We start from the raw sequence: 16,052 nt of genomic DNA, 5'->3' as shown, positions 1-16,052 counted from the left end.
CTTATACTTTGAGAAAACCTCAGATGAGCCCGTCTGTCCTACATGTGAGGAAGCAGCAGCTGGCTGTTCCAGATAGAGACAGATGTTAGCTGGTCGATCCTGGCTGCCCACAGGTGTGTGTGCCACATACTCTCTGTCTGTCCTTCTATGTACAGTATCACAGGGTGTCTATTTACACATACAATACTGTACACATTCTGTGCAGCAGCATGTAGTACATCTTAAGTCATCATTATGAGAGTTAAAGGAAATATCACAGAGCAAATAGTATGTGATGACATGGAAGATAAAATAGATAAGATATATTAAACTCAGAAAATTCACGTTTTATGGAATATTGAGAAAATAAAACAATAAAGTGTTCAATGTGTTGTATCAGATGGAAGGAAATAACACACACACACACACACACACACACACACACACACACACACACACACACATACAATACAATAATACTATTTCTGCGGGGTCTTAAAGGCTTAACGTATGTGTTGTAATCATGGTATTGTATATTCAATCATATCACGAATACTCCTGTGACGCTGTTAATATTATCTGTACAGTATAAATAAATAAATGCATTATTAATGCAAATGTAAACCAGAGTATTGCGCAGTTGAACTATTACACAGAATGATTGTACTATTAAGTCAGTATTGCACAGTTGAACTAAATGATGGGGTTTCGAACATCGTTTTAGAAAAGTATGATAGTACTTTTTCTGTAGACACAAAGAAAAAAAAATAGTTTTCAGTGGATATTTCTGATAGAAGAAGTGGTGTGCGTTTGTTTTTAATACCTGCTGCCTGCACGGCAGCTGCATGACCACACCGAGGGCGCTGTGCAGAAAAACCAACACTTGAATATTTCAGCAGGCTGCTCTCTCTATCCAGCCTCCCAGTGGTTGAAGGGAGGAAAAGATGGCACCTCAGAAGCCGCTGTCAGCCACTCCGCCCGGCTTCTCGTCCTGCGGACGGCGTGCTTCCCTCTGAGATGGCCTCGACCGAACCACCAGCCGCCTGACGAACAATTCACCAGAGAACATATTTTTTATTATTATTTTTAAAAGACAGACCTGAAAACTGTGGGCATCCGTGTAGCATTTTCCACACCCTGTCGCCTTTTCCACCCTCAACATCGGCACATCCAGCCGGCTGCAGGCTTCTCAGGCAGCATCGCTGTTTTTATTGAAACACCCAGAGGTGCTGCTGGAGCATTTTTACTTGAACTCAAGGACACTGATCATTTAGGAAACATTATTCATCCCATTCAAACGGACAGGAGGGGACGATGAGGTAAGCAGAAGCATGCGCTGCTCTCTCTCGCTGCACGATAACGCGCAGGCTGCTGTGATTCTTCTGCGCATTATTATGGGATATTAAAGGATATAGCGAGATAAGCTAAAACACCCTATTAACGGGCATACTGTACGTTTCATTGGCGCAGTTTCATTCCGAGGCCTGTGATGTGCATGTCACCGCAGCACAAAAGGTGTATCACAGCAGCCCGCGCCTTTATTGACCGGCAGGTCACCTGTTGGCCGAGACTATATGAACCTTTACGATGAGCGGCTGCTCTCAGATCAGCACATTAACAGCCGTAAATACACAGCGACGGGGCTTTGATGCAACCAGCATCTCTGACTCCAGCTCGCTCTGTGATGTGTCACGTGGAGTTTGTCTGCAGAGAAAAAGAGGTGTTGTCATGGAAACCAGACTACACGTGCAGACTGTTTTAAGCGTTATGATTAATTACGACCGATATCTGATCACAGGATTAACAAAGCAACCACATGTGTTTGATTATTTTAAGCACACATATGTATGTACACGTACACAGATGAAACCCACATGCGCATGCACGGGCACACACCTTCCCAGCTGAGGGCCAATCAGTAGAGAGTATTCATTAAGGGGTCCAGACACAGCTGTGTCAGTGATGCAAGCACTGGTTTAACTGGCTGACTGTAAGAGCCTATCAGGTGAAATGTTACTGGTAGGACCCAGCCTGGCAGCCAATCAGCGACACAGCTGCTGCTACACAGAGGTGGGTGGGGCAACAGCAGTTGGCACAGGTTCACCATGAACAGGAGGAATCCTGAGCTCACTCTAATTGCTGTTGGCTTTTAAATCTGTGAATGAGTGTGTAGCCTAAAGTCAGAGTGGGATTTTGTCATCAGGGTGCTCTAGGTTAATGCCCCTTTTAACATGCTCCCTTTCAACCTCTCGCTATTCTCAGCTCAGCTCTGTCTTACATTGATGGCACCAATCATGATCTTGTATGACTTGACATACAAGAAAATTAGACACATGCCTTGATTGAATACGACCTGTCTTACTTTATAGTACATACTAGAGGTTTGGACTAAGCTTAATTCATGAAGAACTAACATTACGTTACTGAGCCCCCATCAAATTATACCAAAGATCATTTGTACAAAAACGATATGTGTAAAACTTTGTGCGCATTATGACTTGTGTAGGACTCAAAACTCAAAGTTTAGGACTTGGGACTTGATTTAGGACTAGTCAGTGTTGACTTGTGAGTTGAGACTTACTTTTGACTTGAGAAACAATAACTTTCTGGTACATACGGATTGCTCTGTATATACTGTGCACTATATACTAATTCTCATAGTATACTGTTTTTTCCCTTTTAGTATACAGAAATAATCTTTGCACTTGAGCTAAGAATGTATCCTCCATTTCTTTTGTGCATTACATTATGGGACGATAGCGTACATCAACAACACACTCAAATCAAATGTAGTTTAGCACGCAAGCACTCTGCCTTTTTTTTAGTATACTTCAATTTGTCGTCTAAGACAAACTGCTTAGCACTAGTATGTATAGAATTTTGACACATTTTATTCCTGCATTGGAGCTTCTGTTTGATGTAAACCCCGCTGACAAGCTGTCTTCTCATACACTTGTTATTTCAGGTTTGCTCTGACAGCCGCTTAGATGCTCAGCATTCAGTACGAGTGATTCTGTGCTTTACAGAGGTGCTCTGTAGGTGGCAACAAAGACTGTGACTCACCACAACGAGCCAGCACTTCACACAGTTTGAGTGCATGTGAGTGTGTGTCTGCTTGTCAGTGTGTGTGTGGTCCTTTCGTATCTTCCTCTGTCTGTGTATATGCTTGTATGACTTAAAATGTGCAAGTTTATTGTTTCCGTTGATTGTGAGTGTGACATTGTTTGTTTGGTAACAATTTAGCTGGTTGTGTGTGTGTGTGTGTGTGTGTCTCTGATGCCCTACTATAATATGCACATTTGTAGGGCACAGTTGTTTTTTTAAGCTGGGATTCAATTGATCTCAGTGCTGTGAGCTGCAGTTCAAACATGCATTACTCAAGGTCAGAGAAACAGCAGCATAAAGGCGAACTGCACAAACTGAATCTTTTTAATGTGCTTTTAAGGGTTACAGGTCACAGGTTTACAGGGTTTAGAGTTAATATCAGCACAAAGTACATGTTATCACATAAAGCACCCTGTGGGTATCTTATAGAAACAGAGACTCAGAGTAGTCTGTTCTGTTGTTTAAACAAACAAAATGAACAGATATATTTCACATATAATGTACTATACATGTTTGAATTTGGTCATAAAATCGAGGAAGGTTCATGCTTGATAGATGTGGATATCTAATCCTGTTTGGGTTTTTCCTTTTTTCAATTAGTGAAAAGCTTCAAACCAACACAGCTACAGTATCTGTTTCTCATTTGTCAAGATTAGTCATATTAGTTTCAATGATCTTCAGCTGTGGAGAGGTTGAAGGTGCTGTAGGAAATCCTGGGACAGTAAAGCTGGGATTTGGGTTGAAGGACTGATCCCTGGATTGATGGAGCCTGTATGTCTGTTTCCTCTTATCTTTCCAGTTTCCTTCTCCGCCATCTCTCCCTCTTTCCCTCTTTCCCTCTCTCCCTCTCTCCCACTTATTGATTAGTATACTGTACTGGCCTGACACAACACCAATAACTCAGCATTTAGCTGAAAGCACAGCTGTACCAAAGTACAGCTTGGTACTTGAAACTTGGTGGAAGGGTGTAGCATGGGCCAAGGAAGAAACCATTATATTTTAAAGAGGATCTAAATCACGGGGTGGGATACATGACTGCATGAAAACGGCCTTTTATGTTTTTCGGCTCAGTTGTTTGTTTATTAGCAGGATAAATTACTGTTGTTCCGATTTTCATGAAATCATGGTTGTCATTGTGGAAGGGTGTAGCATAGGCCAAGGAAGACCCTATACAATTTTGGAGCGGATCCGAAGCTTTGAGCGGACATATGGAAATGTCCCTTGGGGAGTTATGCGCTCTCCCAAAGCCTTTTTAGGTTCATTTTGTAATTGCATTGGTGTTTATCTAATCTTCATTTTACCTAATTGTATCTAATCAACTTGTCTTTCATTCGCTTTGTATTATCATCTTTCTCATAAACCTGACTCTATGCAATCTTGACATGTCATATAGAAATCTTCCCTAATCAATTCATATTAACTGTCAGGTTATGCAAATGTCTACAGATGTGATGTGCTGTAAATAACTGCACAGACGGATATGTCACTTTGACTAAGATATACCAAGATGAAGCACTGTGTACCTGTTACCTACATATTCATTGGCGTAATCTGTATTTAGATTACTGCTTTGTACATTTGCTTGTGACTGAACTCGAAGTGTGACAGCAGGATTGATGTGCAGCCTGCAGCCTGAGCCTGCACGTGCTGTCCTACCACCACCTCCGTTTGCGTGGATCCGAGTGTTTCATCACGCTCAGAAAGTGAAGCGCAGGCTTTTATTGATCCTGCGTGATCATTGTTGCCTGATGTGTATTGACAGGAGCAGTTGGTGGTATGTGCGTGACCTATATGAAAAGCAACGCTAATAGTAACTGTGTGCTGAATTAATGCAGGACAAGGGCGAACACAAAGAGGTGAAATCAGCTCATTCACAGCAAACAGGCAAGTGTGAAAGTGAAGGAATGATTTCTTATTGCACTCTAGGTGTGTTATAAGAGTAATATAAGCTTCAAAGAGGGGGGTAACTCAATAAACGAAAAAATAAATGTAAACCAATATTACATGCATCTGCCCTGTAATAAATCAAGATGTCTTGGTTTACGCCTGTAATGCCCTGCTGTACCAGAGACTAGCAGTGGAGGTCAGATTTCTCTCTCTGTGCACAGCTGTGTAATTTGAAGTCGCACAGGTGTGTACTGTTGATCACACGCTCATTACAAAGTTACAACCTCAAAGGTTTTTTTTTTATGTTGGAAATTCTTACTTATTTCCAAATGTAGGTTATAGAGCATTCAGTCATCGATTGTTCCCTCAACATGGTAAACACGGCCCTGCTTTTTAACACGTTTATGATCCTAAAAGTAGGTCTAACATCAGTTTTCAATGTTACTTCATACCCATTAAAACACCATCTGGTGAATAGTTAAAGCTGCTATAATAAATATGTTTATATGAATAATGGATCAAATGACGAATGTGAAAGGCGAGCCGACAGACAATTATCACCTGTTTCCCCTCAGCTTTATGGAGCATTTTAACGTCTTTATTGTTGTTATTGTTTTGTTAAGCAGCCAAAGAGCTAGAATATTCTCTATTAGAGTTGGTTGACAGGGAAATAAGACCTAAAAGAAGAGTGAATATTGGACATAAGTGATAACATGTCAACGTCTCATTTCTATTTTGGTAAATATTGACTACCACTATTGATTATGGTTAAACACTAGCTTTGGCCTGTGAAACACTTGCAGCTAAAATAGATAATGTCCCATCATTTTGACGGGTTAACAGAGCCAGTTGACAGGTTAAAATGAATCAAAAGTAATGTTCAACAGCTTTTAGAAAACTGACAGATGCAAACGTTTCAATTCTGTCTTAAAATGTACAAATATATAATACTCATATAAATAACAGTCAATATGTCTAGAAAGTCTCCCAATGTGACCTAGATTACTTTATTGTGCACATAATGAGGAAATGTTTCATATGAACATAATTGTACAGTCTTAACATTTTCAGACCATTGACAGAATATAAGACGTGGACGTAGCCACCGTGATGTTTGTTGACTACCCATTTGAAGACTCGAGTTTGGCATTTTGGCCGTCACCATCTTGGTTTCTTGGAACCAGAAGTGACCATATCTGATTGAGAGGGTGCAGCTGGCGTTTGCTAGCTAGCTAGCTTGGTTAGCAAGGTCCATCTGTTATTCATGTTAGCTGTTAAATGAATTGGGATGCTAGTTTTGGCTAGCTGAAATAATGCTTAAAACATAATGTAGACCTACATACCGGACAAAATGAACGCCTCCTTAAAATGTCTTTGAGTACAACCAAACGCTAAACAACGCCCTTGGTTTATAATATCTTGCATATCTGAAAAACTTTCAGCGACAGTGACAGTTTCCAATATTTGGCCTTGGCATAAATAACATATTTGGTTATGTCTAGGCAATTTCAAAGCACTTGGTAACAGTTATGGAAAGATGGCGGTCTTGCTTAAATATTGACAAATTTACTTTGTGGACTGAAAAGAATGTAGCTACTGAACATAATCCAGGAAGTAATTAGGTTTCAGTTTTGAAGTAAATATGCATAGGGTTGACTCTTTCTACTAAAAGGTGCCAAGAACTGTGATGCTTTTAATAGCTGTCATCAATTTCTCATTCATTTTGCACTCGCCTGCTGCATTGTAAGCCAGTTCCTATGAAAAATATTCTGTTAATGGGGCAGAAACAAGAAAGTGCAGACATCTGTGACAGTGAGTGAGCACTCGAAGTTCAGCAGCTTGTTGTTCAGCGATGGACTTGTACATATTTATATTTTGCAGAAGCTGTAGCTTACAGATTGTACCACACTGCCTGTGCACGAAGCTGCGGCCACGTCACATCTGTGAGTAATAACAGCCACGTTTGTCATAATGCAGTCCGACAAACACAACCCACAATGGAGAAGGATGTTGCACACTATGATACATCCAGTGTCAGGTGTGAGGTCACGTGTCCTGTCTCTGTTGTGCATTCTGGGTGACAGCATCGTTGTTTGTGAGTCATAATTATGCATGCCGAGGTGTCGCAAGACTGAGTGCTAAAGTTGATATACGCGGACGTGTGTGTGTGTGCTTGTGTGTGTATAATCACAGAGATAATCAAATCTTTGTGAATGAGAGGAAAAATCACTCCCTCCTCATTTGCCCCGCTCTGTCTCCCTCCCCCCTCTGTATCTCCTCTGCCAGCTCCCATCGGTATGTGGCGTAATTAAAATGATTGGCTCAAGTGAGGCAGACAATGTGTGTGTGTGTGTGTGTGTATTTGTTTGCAGCTGAAATTCAATCCCGAGGCCAGAGAGGATGAGCCAGTGTGAGTTAACTGAGAAGACAGGAAACGTCAGAGATCTTTAACCTCCTCTCTGTCACACCGCTCACACTCATTTAATCCCTTTTCTTTCTCCGCCTCGATTTACCTTGTATTGCGTGACTGCATACAGGTGGGTTGTGGGTGTTTGTGGGGATGAAGGGGCTTGGCAGATTGGATTACACAGACCATGTGACTGGATACTGTAGCTGTATTGCATGTATTTGGAGAGGGACGCATCTCTGTTTCTGTTTCTTTGTTGTTTTGACTCCAGCACGTTGGATTAGAAATGAAACAATGGCAATGAGGTCGAAGGGCATGCACTCAGATTGAACTTGTTCACATCTATGTTAGGTGAAGTGTGTAGGAATTGTAGCACCTTTTATCCCACTTTTGTCACCCAATTTTAGAAGGCCATTTTGAAAATTGTCTCAATCTCTCAATCACCAACATTATACGTCTGAAAAACCTGAAAAATCTGTCACAGGTTTAGTAAAAAAACATGTTGACAATGCAATTGCAAACGACCTGGAGCCAACACAAAAGACTACTATAGTGGATCTTAAAGGATAAATGTTACAGTTTGAAAAAAAATACATAAGTAAGTATAATATTAAATGCTCAGTAGATTTCTCAAAGACAAAGGTCATCCTGTGGCAGAGTGATGGAAGGAAACACATTCAGGGATAAATGGAATAACCAAACACCGCTTCATGTATCAAACTGTACTCACACATCAGCAGATTCGTTTTTCTCGCCAACTTTGCTCTGTGTGATTCACCGACACACACACACACACACACACACACACACACACACACACACACACACACACACACACACACACACATACAGTCATGCTGTGTGTCAAAGAGAAAGCCATCCCTCCTGCTGTATGCTAACAGCCATGTTGTTACAGTAGCCGCTCTATCCTCTCTCTGTCTCTCTCTCTATCCTCTCTCTGTCTCTCTCTCTGTCTCTCTCTCTGTCTCTCTCTCTTTCTCTCTCTCTCTGTCTCTATGTCTCTGTCTCTGTCTCTCTGTCTTACTCACTCTTCCTCTCTCTGTCAACACACACACACACACACACACGCGGACACACACAGTAGAAATTGAGGTGTGTAGCATTGAGGATTAGAATACAATCTGCTGCTGGGATCTAACTTGGGAGAGAGAGGGAGGGAGAGAGAGAGAGAGAGAGAGAGAGAGAGAGAGAGAGAGAGAGAGAGAGAGGGGGAGAGAGAGAGAGAGAGAGAGAGAGAGAGAGGGAGGGAGGGAGGGAGAGAGAGAGAGAGAGAGAGAGAGAGAGGGAGGGAGAGAGAGAGAGAGGGAGAGAGAGAGGGAGAGAGAGAGAGAGACAGACACACACACACACACACAGACACAGAGAGAGAGAGTATACTGTAAGTGGAGGCTAGATGTCCTTTCACCCTTCCTGTTCCGCTTCTCCTCTTCTCCTCTCCTCTCTCCATGTCTCCCCTGTTTCCCTTCACCTGACTCTCTTTCTTTCCCTCCGTGCAGTTTATCTTCATCTCACCCAGGCATTTAACTCTTTCTACCTGTCTGTCCATCTGTCCACCCCCACCTCCCCGTTTTTCTTCATACTCCAACCCCCCTCCCTCATACGTTTGTTGTAAAATCACTCTCTTCCCCATCTGTGATCTGTCAGTCTGCGGCATGCTATTTTGTTTTTCTCCCTTGTACTCTTTTCCGCTCAAGGTGACAGTTTCTCCACTGCTCAGATAAAAACCGAGGAGTTACACTCTCACACAACACCACCACACTGTGGTGAAGGCTAGAGTGCTGTCCACTTGTGACAGCTAGAATATGATGATAACAAAGTCATTCTCTTCTTGAACAGAAAAAGAGAGAGAAGGATGAATGACTTGAACAGGGTTACTGTTCAGTCAGTGAGCAGTCTTTTCATAGAGGAAAAGGATTCATGCTTTAATATAAATGTAGCCCAGTGTGTTTCAAAGTCAGTGTCCTCAGTCGTGAATTATAATAAGAGTTTACGAGGAAAGGATGCTCATGGCGTTTAGCTCTCCTGTGTGCAATCTGTGTGGATACACACTGAGCACTGTGGAAGTTCATATAGCTTAGAAATCAATCTTAAACTCCACACTATACTCATTCATGGCAAAAACAAATCTCTCGTGATTCAGTGTCACAACTTATTTTTTAGAAGACAAGAGAAAAAGATGACTGTGGGAAGAAAATAACCATTTTGTATACAGTGCATACATTTTGTCTTGTTTTAAGGATACCCCAGTAATGGTTGCTGGTATGATGTACAAGACAGAGAGGTAAGACAGTTGCTGGTGTTAAAGTGGAAGACAAGTGACGCAGCTTTTGGGACGTCATAAATAACTACTATATAAGGATGCCCCCCCCCCCACACACACACACACACTTTTGCCTATGACAGCTTCCTCGAGCTGTTCTGGGACGTTGACCCACAGAGGCACAGAAGGCTCTTCCGTGTAAACATAGTTAAGTAAGAGAGAAATAATGTTTTATTTCATTTCAAGAGCATTATACAAAATAATACACACTTGTCACCCTCACATAATTTGTGTACGGCACACCGCCACACTCACCGATGTATGTCATGCAATTCAAAAGCAAGCTGTGATTGGTAAGGGTCAAACGTGTAGTCCACTGTATTTGAACTATAGACTGTATAAAACATGGACATAAACATTTAACATGGGGGTCTATGGAGATGAACTCTCTTTCAGAGACAGCCTCAAGTGTCTATTCGAGGAACTGTAGTTTTTTCGCACTTTCGCATAGGCATCATTTTTCATCACCTGAGGTTGTCACTTAATTTGATGTCATCAAGGTTACAGAATACAGTGTTACAAACCTTGGCATTGAGTTCGAAAGACATGGGTGTTAACCAGACAGAGGAAGTCTAACAAAAGAGGATTTATGGGAAATGTAGGATCCAGTGTTTTCATTTTTTTTATCTTTATCCTTCTCTTTCAAGCCGGGCAACTTTGTGGAAGTGTGATACTAAATTTCTGGAGTAATCCTTTATCTCTGTGCTTAGATTGCTGTGAAGCTGTAAGGATCCCTCATTATGTGAGAAGGCTACATGATGCAACTCATTGCAAGCACACATTTGCATCTAGTTTGAAGGAATTTTTTTTTTTTCCAGGGTTTGGCAAATATGTGAACTAATAGGTTATCACATGGGTATACAAAACGACAAGGATAAAATGTTATTGTCACAAATAATTGTGACCAAACATATTTTTTTAGCAGGCGAGTAAACAGCACTAAATTGCTGTCCACTTCCGTCCACACCAATTGCAAAGCAAACCATGTCATCCAACAGTTCTATAGCCAGTCCAATCAATGAAATTCCCTGCTGGCAAAACACAGCAGGACAGATGTGGGTGAGCTGTACTAGAAAGAGTGGGGTGGGACATTTTTCTGTGATGTCAGAGGATGCATAGTAAATATGGGAGGGATTTATTGGTTACTGGTAGGCTGCTGTATTGTGGAACCTACCCAGAAGATTAGTGTTATGGCCACACACGACTTACTGTATATAACTGATAATCTACATGCAAAATGTCGGCATTGCACACTTGAATTTGGTTACTTATTTTCTGTTTCACTGACACATACATCAACCCTTATTCCATTAATGCACTGTTTATATTAATTCATGCATCTTCAGATATATTCTTCTAACTGTTCTAACCTGTGTCCCTTTCTGTTAATGAACACTCAGTAAAATCTTTCAGATCAGCGTGTGTGTGTGGTGTGTGTGGTGTGTGTGTGTGTGTGTGTGTGTGTGTGTGTGTATATGATTGTGTTGCATTTTGAGCTCCACCCAAGCCCGGAATGGCACCTCAAATCATATGCGAGAAAAAGACGGGAGCCATCAGATGAATTAAAATCTGCTGCTCCTCCTCCTCGCTTCTCCGCCCACCTCCCCTTCGTGCGGGCTTACGCATCCTCGCCTCGGCCAATCCGGCAGCCGAGAGGGGAGAGCAGGGGGTGGGGGGGTGGGGGCGGTGAGAGGAGGAAGGAGAGAAAGAGGAGAAGGAGGGGCAGGACCAGCAGCCTCCGGGGCTGGCGGCCCATCGTTCTTGTCACAGCTGGGAGGGGAGGGATGGAGAGTAGGAGGGGGGGTGGAGAGGGAGGAGGTAATCCAATGAGACACAGAGAGGAGAGGCAGTGCGAGGGCAACGCCTCACAGCACCGGGAATCTCTCTCTATCTCCATCTCTCTCTCTCTTTCCCCCTTTTCCTCTGTCTCTGAAGCGTAAAAACCAAAATCCCATTCAGTCTCCTCTCTATGTGGCGGAGGGCTTACTTTCATATTTTGTAAGCCTCTCTTTCCCCCACAGTTCAACATTCTCCTTCATTTCTTTCAATTTTTTCTTCCCCACCTGCTAAAGGATGAATTGATGACCACAAACCCGGATAATTTCTTTGTGTCAGCATCTTTTACTGGAAGTCATCTTTGTTCTTGTGCTCACAGCTGCTGAGTGTACAGTGGCTGCTAGTGGGGAAATAGGTTAGTGTGCCTGATCGGTGCCGGGCGGCAGAGGTGATTGAATGTGCTGTACACGGAGGAGACGGATGAGAGGGGGATGCTTTCCTGGCGGTAGCGCTCTGTAGCCCTGCGACCACTTGGGGAGAAGGTGTCCGGGGATGCTGCCGTTGAACTCTGACCTTTAGCGAAATTGTCAGCGACGAAATTCAGGCCAGGCAAAAGAAAAAAGCAACAAATACAGACTTTTGTTTTCTCTACTTTTGTTGTCGCGAAGGGCTGACCTGTGTGTCGGCTGTGTGTGGACATCATGGACATCAACCTTCAGTCGCACCGGTTTTACTTCCCCCAGATCTACTGTGCTGAACCGGGGGCACAGCCGCCTCAGCTCACTGAGTTCAAAGTCAGGTAAGCTTCCAAGGGTTGGAAAGGTGTTTACGATGGACCCAGCAGTAAATGAGTGATCAAGTACTTATTCATGAATGGTGGAGACACCTGATGTCTCCATTTGCTTTTGTCAGTATCACACGCCTTTTAGATCCACCCAAAATGTAGCATGATGATTGTCTTTCCCAACAGATCCCCAGCTGCATATGAAGCGTTTCTGTGTACGATGAGTGCTGCTGTGAGCTGCTGGTTGCCCTTGCAGGGGGATGGGGCTGCATGCTAATGTGTTAGCTTGCTGTGCAGGAAAGTGTCAGGCTCCTGGGAGATGCAGACGGCATTCACAGCCTATGGAGTAGCTTGCCAAGTTTGGACAGAGGGGGGGACAGTGCCGTAGTGGCTGCTATAGCACTCTTCTTGGCCGCCTCTGTGGCTCTTTTGTTCTCCGCGTTTACGCCTCTCTCTTTCTTTTTCTGCTACTCTTCCTCTCCAATCAACGCCGAAAGTGCTCAGGGTGGCTTGTTGCTTCCACAGCCGACGCCTGCCGTCATGGTTGCAGAGCTCTCAAAGACGCATGCTCAGATATGCAACAGCTTCCCTGCTCTTTGTCTTGTTCAGATGTAATTGTGCCGGATGGAGCTGTTGCATTCAGGCGTGCAAGAAGAACACATTCACAATTGTTTCAGCTTCTTTTTAGCCATCTGTCCTCGCATACGTCACCATCCGTCCATTCATCTTTTGCGTTCATGTTTTAAAAGGTCCTTGTAATCGTGTGTGCGATACGATTGAGGATGCCTCCTCTGACAGCTCTGATTAGTGCAGCTTTAAGAGACTCAGCCAGAGTTTTGACCCACTAAGCAGCTTTTAGTTTGGCAGGTGCTCCAGGCTGGAGCAGCTTTATAGGGCTACAGCGTGTCACTATCACTGCCTGGCCGAGCTCCCTGGTGGCTCCATGGGAGTCTGAGGGCATTCACAGCTGGGCGGCATCACCAGGAGAAAGAGAGGGAAAGAAATTGTGGCTGTACCCAGTTTTCTTACTTTCTGTACCCTCTTGATTTGAGTTATCCTGGGGTCTAATTATACCTGTTGTTTGTAACCCAAGTTACTATTTACATTTCTGTCATGAAGGGTTATTCAAAAGTTTTTTAAGCCTAACAATTTAACAAGTTTGATCCACTGCAGTCTCACTTCAGTGACCTTCTGTGGAATGTCGTCGACATCAACAAACGTCAATGTCAGCAAATATCTGCGTTTGACGTGTCGCTGTAGACCATAGCCTCAATGAGAAGAAAACCTACAGTCTCGCACATTTCCGGCTGTGCCTGACACCTCTCCTCTTCTTTGCTGGAAGAGTAAGGGATGTACAACAACACACACACACTCACACATACCCAGGGTGCATTTGCAGAGATTAAAGAGGTTTAAAGTGGGATGTGTTTTCCCTTAAGCAATATTAATGCTTCACAAATCACTTACAAAGGCAGAGAGAGATTTTACTAGAAATTCACATAAATAAACTGACTTTTGTATCTATTTCTGAGCAGATTAATCACTACTCATATTTTTCCTGGCTGTTGAAGTTATTTCAGCACACTGTAAACTGTAAACAGACACAACTGCACGGCAGCATGAGAACCATATTATTAGCTAGATGAGCTCATTAGAGCTGAGTGAGATGGAAGAAGAAGGAGAGAGATTGGAGATAGAAAAATAAGAAATCAAGAGAGGGAGAGGAGGGAGAGGAGGGAAAAGAGATGAGAGGGAGAGAAATAAGAGACCAGGAGAGAGAGGGGGGATGGTGAGAATAGCAATGCTAAGCAAAAGGAAGAGAGATTGGATTGTAAATGTAAGAGGGACACAGTCAGACGGATGGAGGTGGAATCAGAGGAGAAAGGAGGAACCTGTGTGATTGTGGAGAGAAAAAAAGAAAATAATGTTTGATGATGGTTTCTGGTGTAGTTTTGTTGTAGCACACACCTTTGATAAACATTTGCGAGGGATTCTGGGATATTAGCTCCACCCTGGGCTCCATGGTGACCGAAGCAGGCACAATATACCAAGATAACCATGACAACCAGTTCAATCCATGGGAGCATAGACATGTATGTACAAAGAGAGAGAGACAGAGAGAGAGAGAGAGAGAGAGAGAGAGAGAGAGAGAGAGAGAGAGAGAGAGAGAGAGAGAGACTCTTCAAGCTCCAAGCAGAAACCCAACCTGATTGTGTCTTTTTAAAATTGTTATTATGAAGATCCAGTGCAGTGATATTTGTTCAAAAAGGTTAATATTGACACAATACACCTAGTAATGCTACGCTGAAGCTAGCTGTTTACTAATGTCCATTAGCTGTTCATTCCTTTAATTGTGATTTCCACCACACAATTTTATTAAATTGTCTTCTCATGCTGGTACTTCAGTACACATTAATAACAGATGATTGAACTTTGGATGGTTTAACTACTATTAACTGCAAAAAAAGTAATTAAAAAGGAAGCATTACACCAGGAAGCTAAAGCTGAAGTGGTGTCTTTCTGTTATTTCATAGCTGACACTTTCCTCAGGAGAGAAACAACAGCATTGGTCATGTGATTAAATATTTAAAAGGAACTGTGTTACCTTATGTAACTGCCATGGACTTTGTGTGGCCGTGTGAATTATGATGTTTGTGTCTCAGAAGCAAAGTAGCGTGATAGCTTGGCGTTTCATTTCGGTTTCATGTTGGACATGGATCTTTCCTTAACCTTGACCAAGTCGACTTATTTTGAACCAGTAATTTCCTCACGTTAACCGAGTAACCACACCTTAGCTATAGCAGTGGCAGATCAGAACAGCCATTTATAATGATTTTGGAAAGCACTGACAACACATTACCAAATGACCTACCGTTTCTTTTGTCATTTGGTTTAGCGGACTTGAAATTTCTTTCCATTACTTCCAAAAGTTGACAAGAAGATGTTTGCTTTTTTCTGAAGTTTTAAATGTCATGGATTTTAATTGTTCTAGCTAATCAGCTCATTAGCCTTTCCTTCACCTTGGAAGCCTTTTGCTTAAATCCAAGAGCTGAGGATTATGTCTTGGGATGATGGAATGGCTCTCTGTTTTTCCAGGATTCCCAGAGGAGACCAAATATCTGTATTATTCCCTCAGTGCGTATTATTCCTGTGGCCTGACAGATTAGAGACCACTGCACATGTCAAACATAAGAAAGCCCTGCTGGAAATTTGTGAAATTTTCTGGGTCACTGAATCCACTGACTGATGATTTGTGGCACAAATAGGAACCACATGTCCGCCATGACACTGTGCGTGATTCATAAGAGGACGAGCTGATTGTGAGTGTGGGCTTTGCAGACTATCAGGTCCTACTATAGTCTGCAATGGAGAGCACTTAACCTAATGGCCTTCAGCAAATGCTCAACTGTAAAATGGATCACATGTAAACATGTCTGCGCTGTGTGTGTATGTGCTTGTGCTTATGTTTGTGTCTGTGTGTGAGGCTGCACAGTAAGTAGCAGCAGTTAAATGGCATCATGGGGCAGAGAGAGCAAAGCCTCAGGGCATCTCCACTCCTTCCCTTCACGCTCACCTTCCTTCGTCTTTTCTTCTAGGGATAAGAACGTGTTTCTTTTAGATAATCTGAGTGCTAACGCTCCAGCTCTGCTCTCACCTACAGTTTTCTTTACCCCCCCCCCCCCCCCCCCCCCCCTCTGCCAAATGGAGACGCATGCATTTTTTAAAGCCACCCCCGCTCTCTGCTGTGCTCCCTATCTTCTGTATCTCTCTGC

The 16,052-nt window shown here is 42.9% G+C and overlaps 1 protein-coding gene across 3 annotated transcripts in view; it reads left to right on the top strand.

Annotated features, from left to right (window-relative positions):
• The first annotated feature begins 924 nt into the window (after positions 1-924).
• Positions 925-16,052, top strand: part of evlb (Enah/Vasp-like b) — a 44,934-nt gene continuing 29,806 nt past the window's right edge. For 2 of the 3 annotated variants that reach the window (XM_029425765.1, XM_029425764.1), the window contains exon 1: positions 11,382-12,294. In XM_029425765.1, coding sequence (XP_029281625.1) covers positions 12,197-12,294 — 98 coding nt within the window. In that variant the 5' untranslated portion in view covers positions 11,382-12,196. Of the gene's footprint in view, positions 1,299-11,381; positions 12,295-16,052 lie in introns of those variants that run through there. The other variant, XM_029425766.1, reaches the window with a different exon arrangement.

Source organism: Cottoperca gobio, chromosome 24 (assembly GCF_900634415.1).
Source record: "Cottoperca gobio chromosome 24, fCotGob3.1, whole genome shotgun sequence".
NCBI classification, from domain to species: Eukaryota; Metazoa; Chordata; class Actinopteri; order Perciformes; family Bovichtidae; genus Cottoperca; species Cottoperca gobio.
The sequence above is the reverse complement of the archived record's forward strand: the minus strand, read 5'-3'. Positions and strand labels throughout refer to the sequence as shown.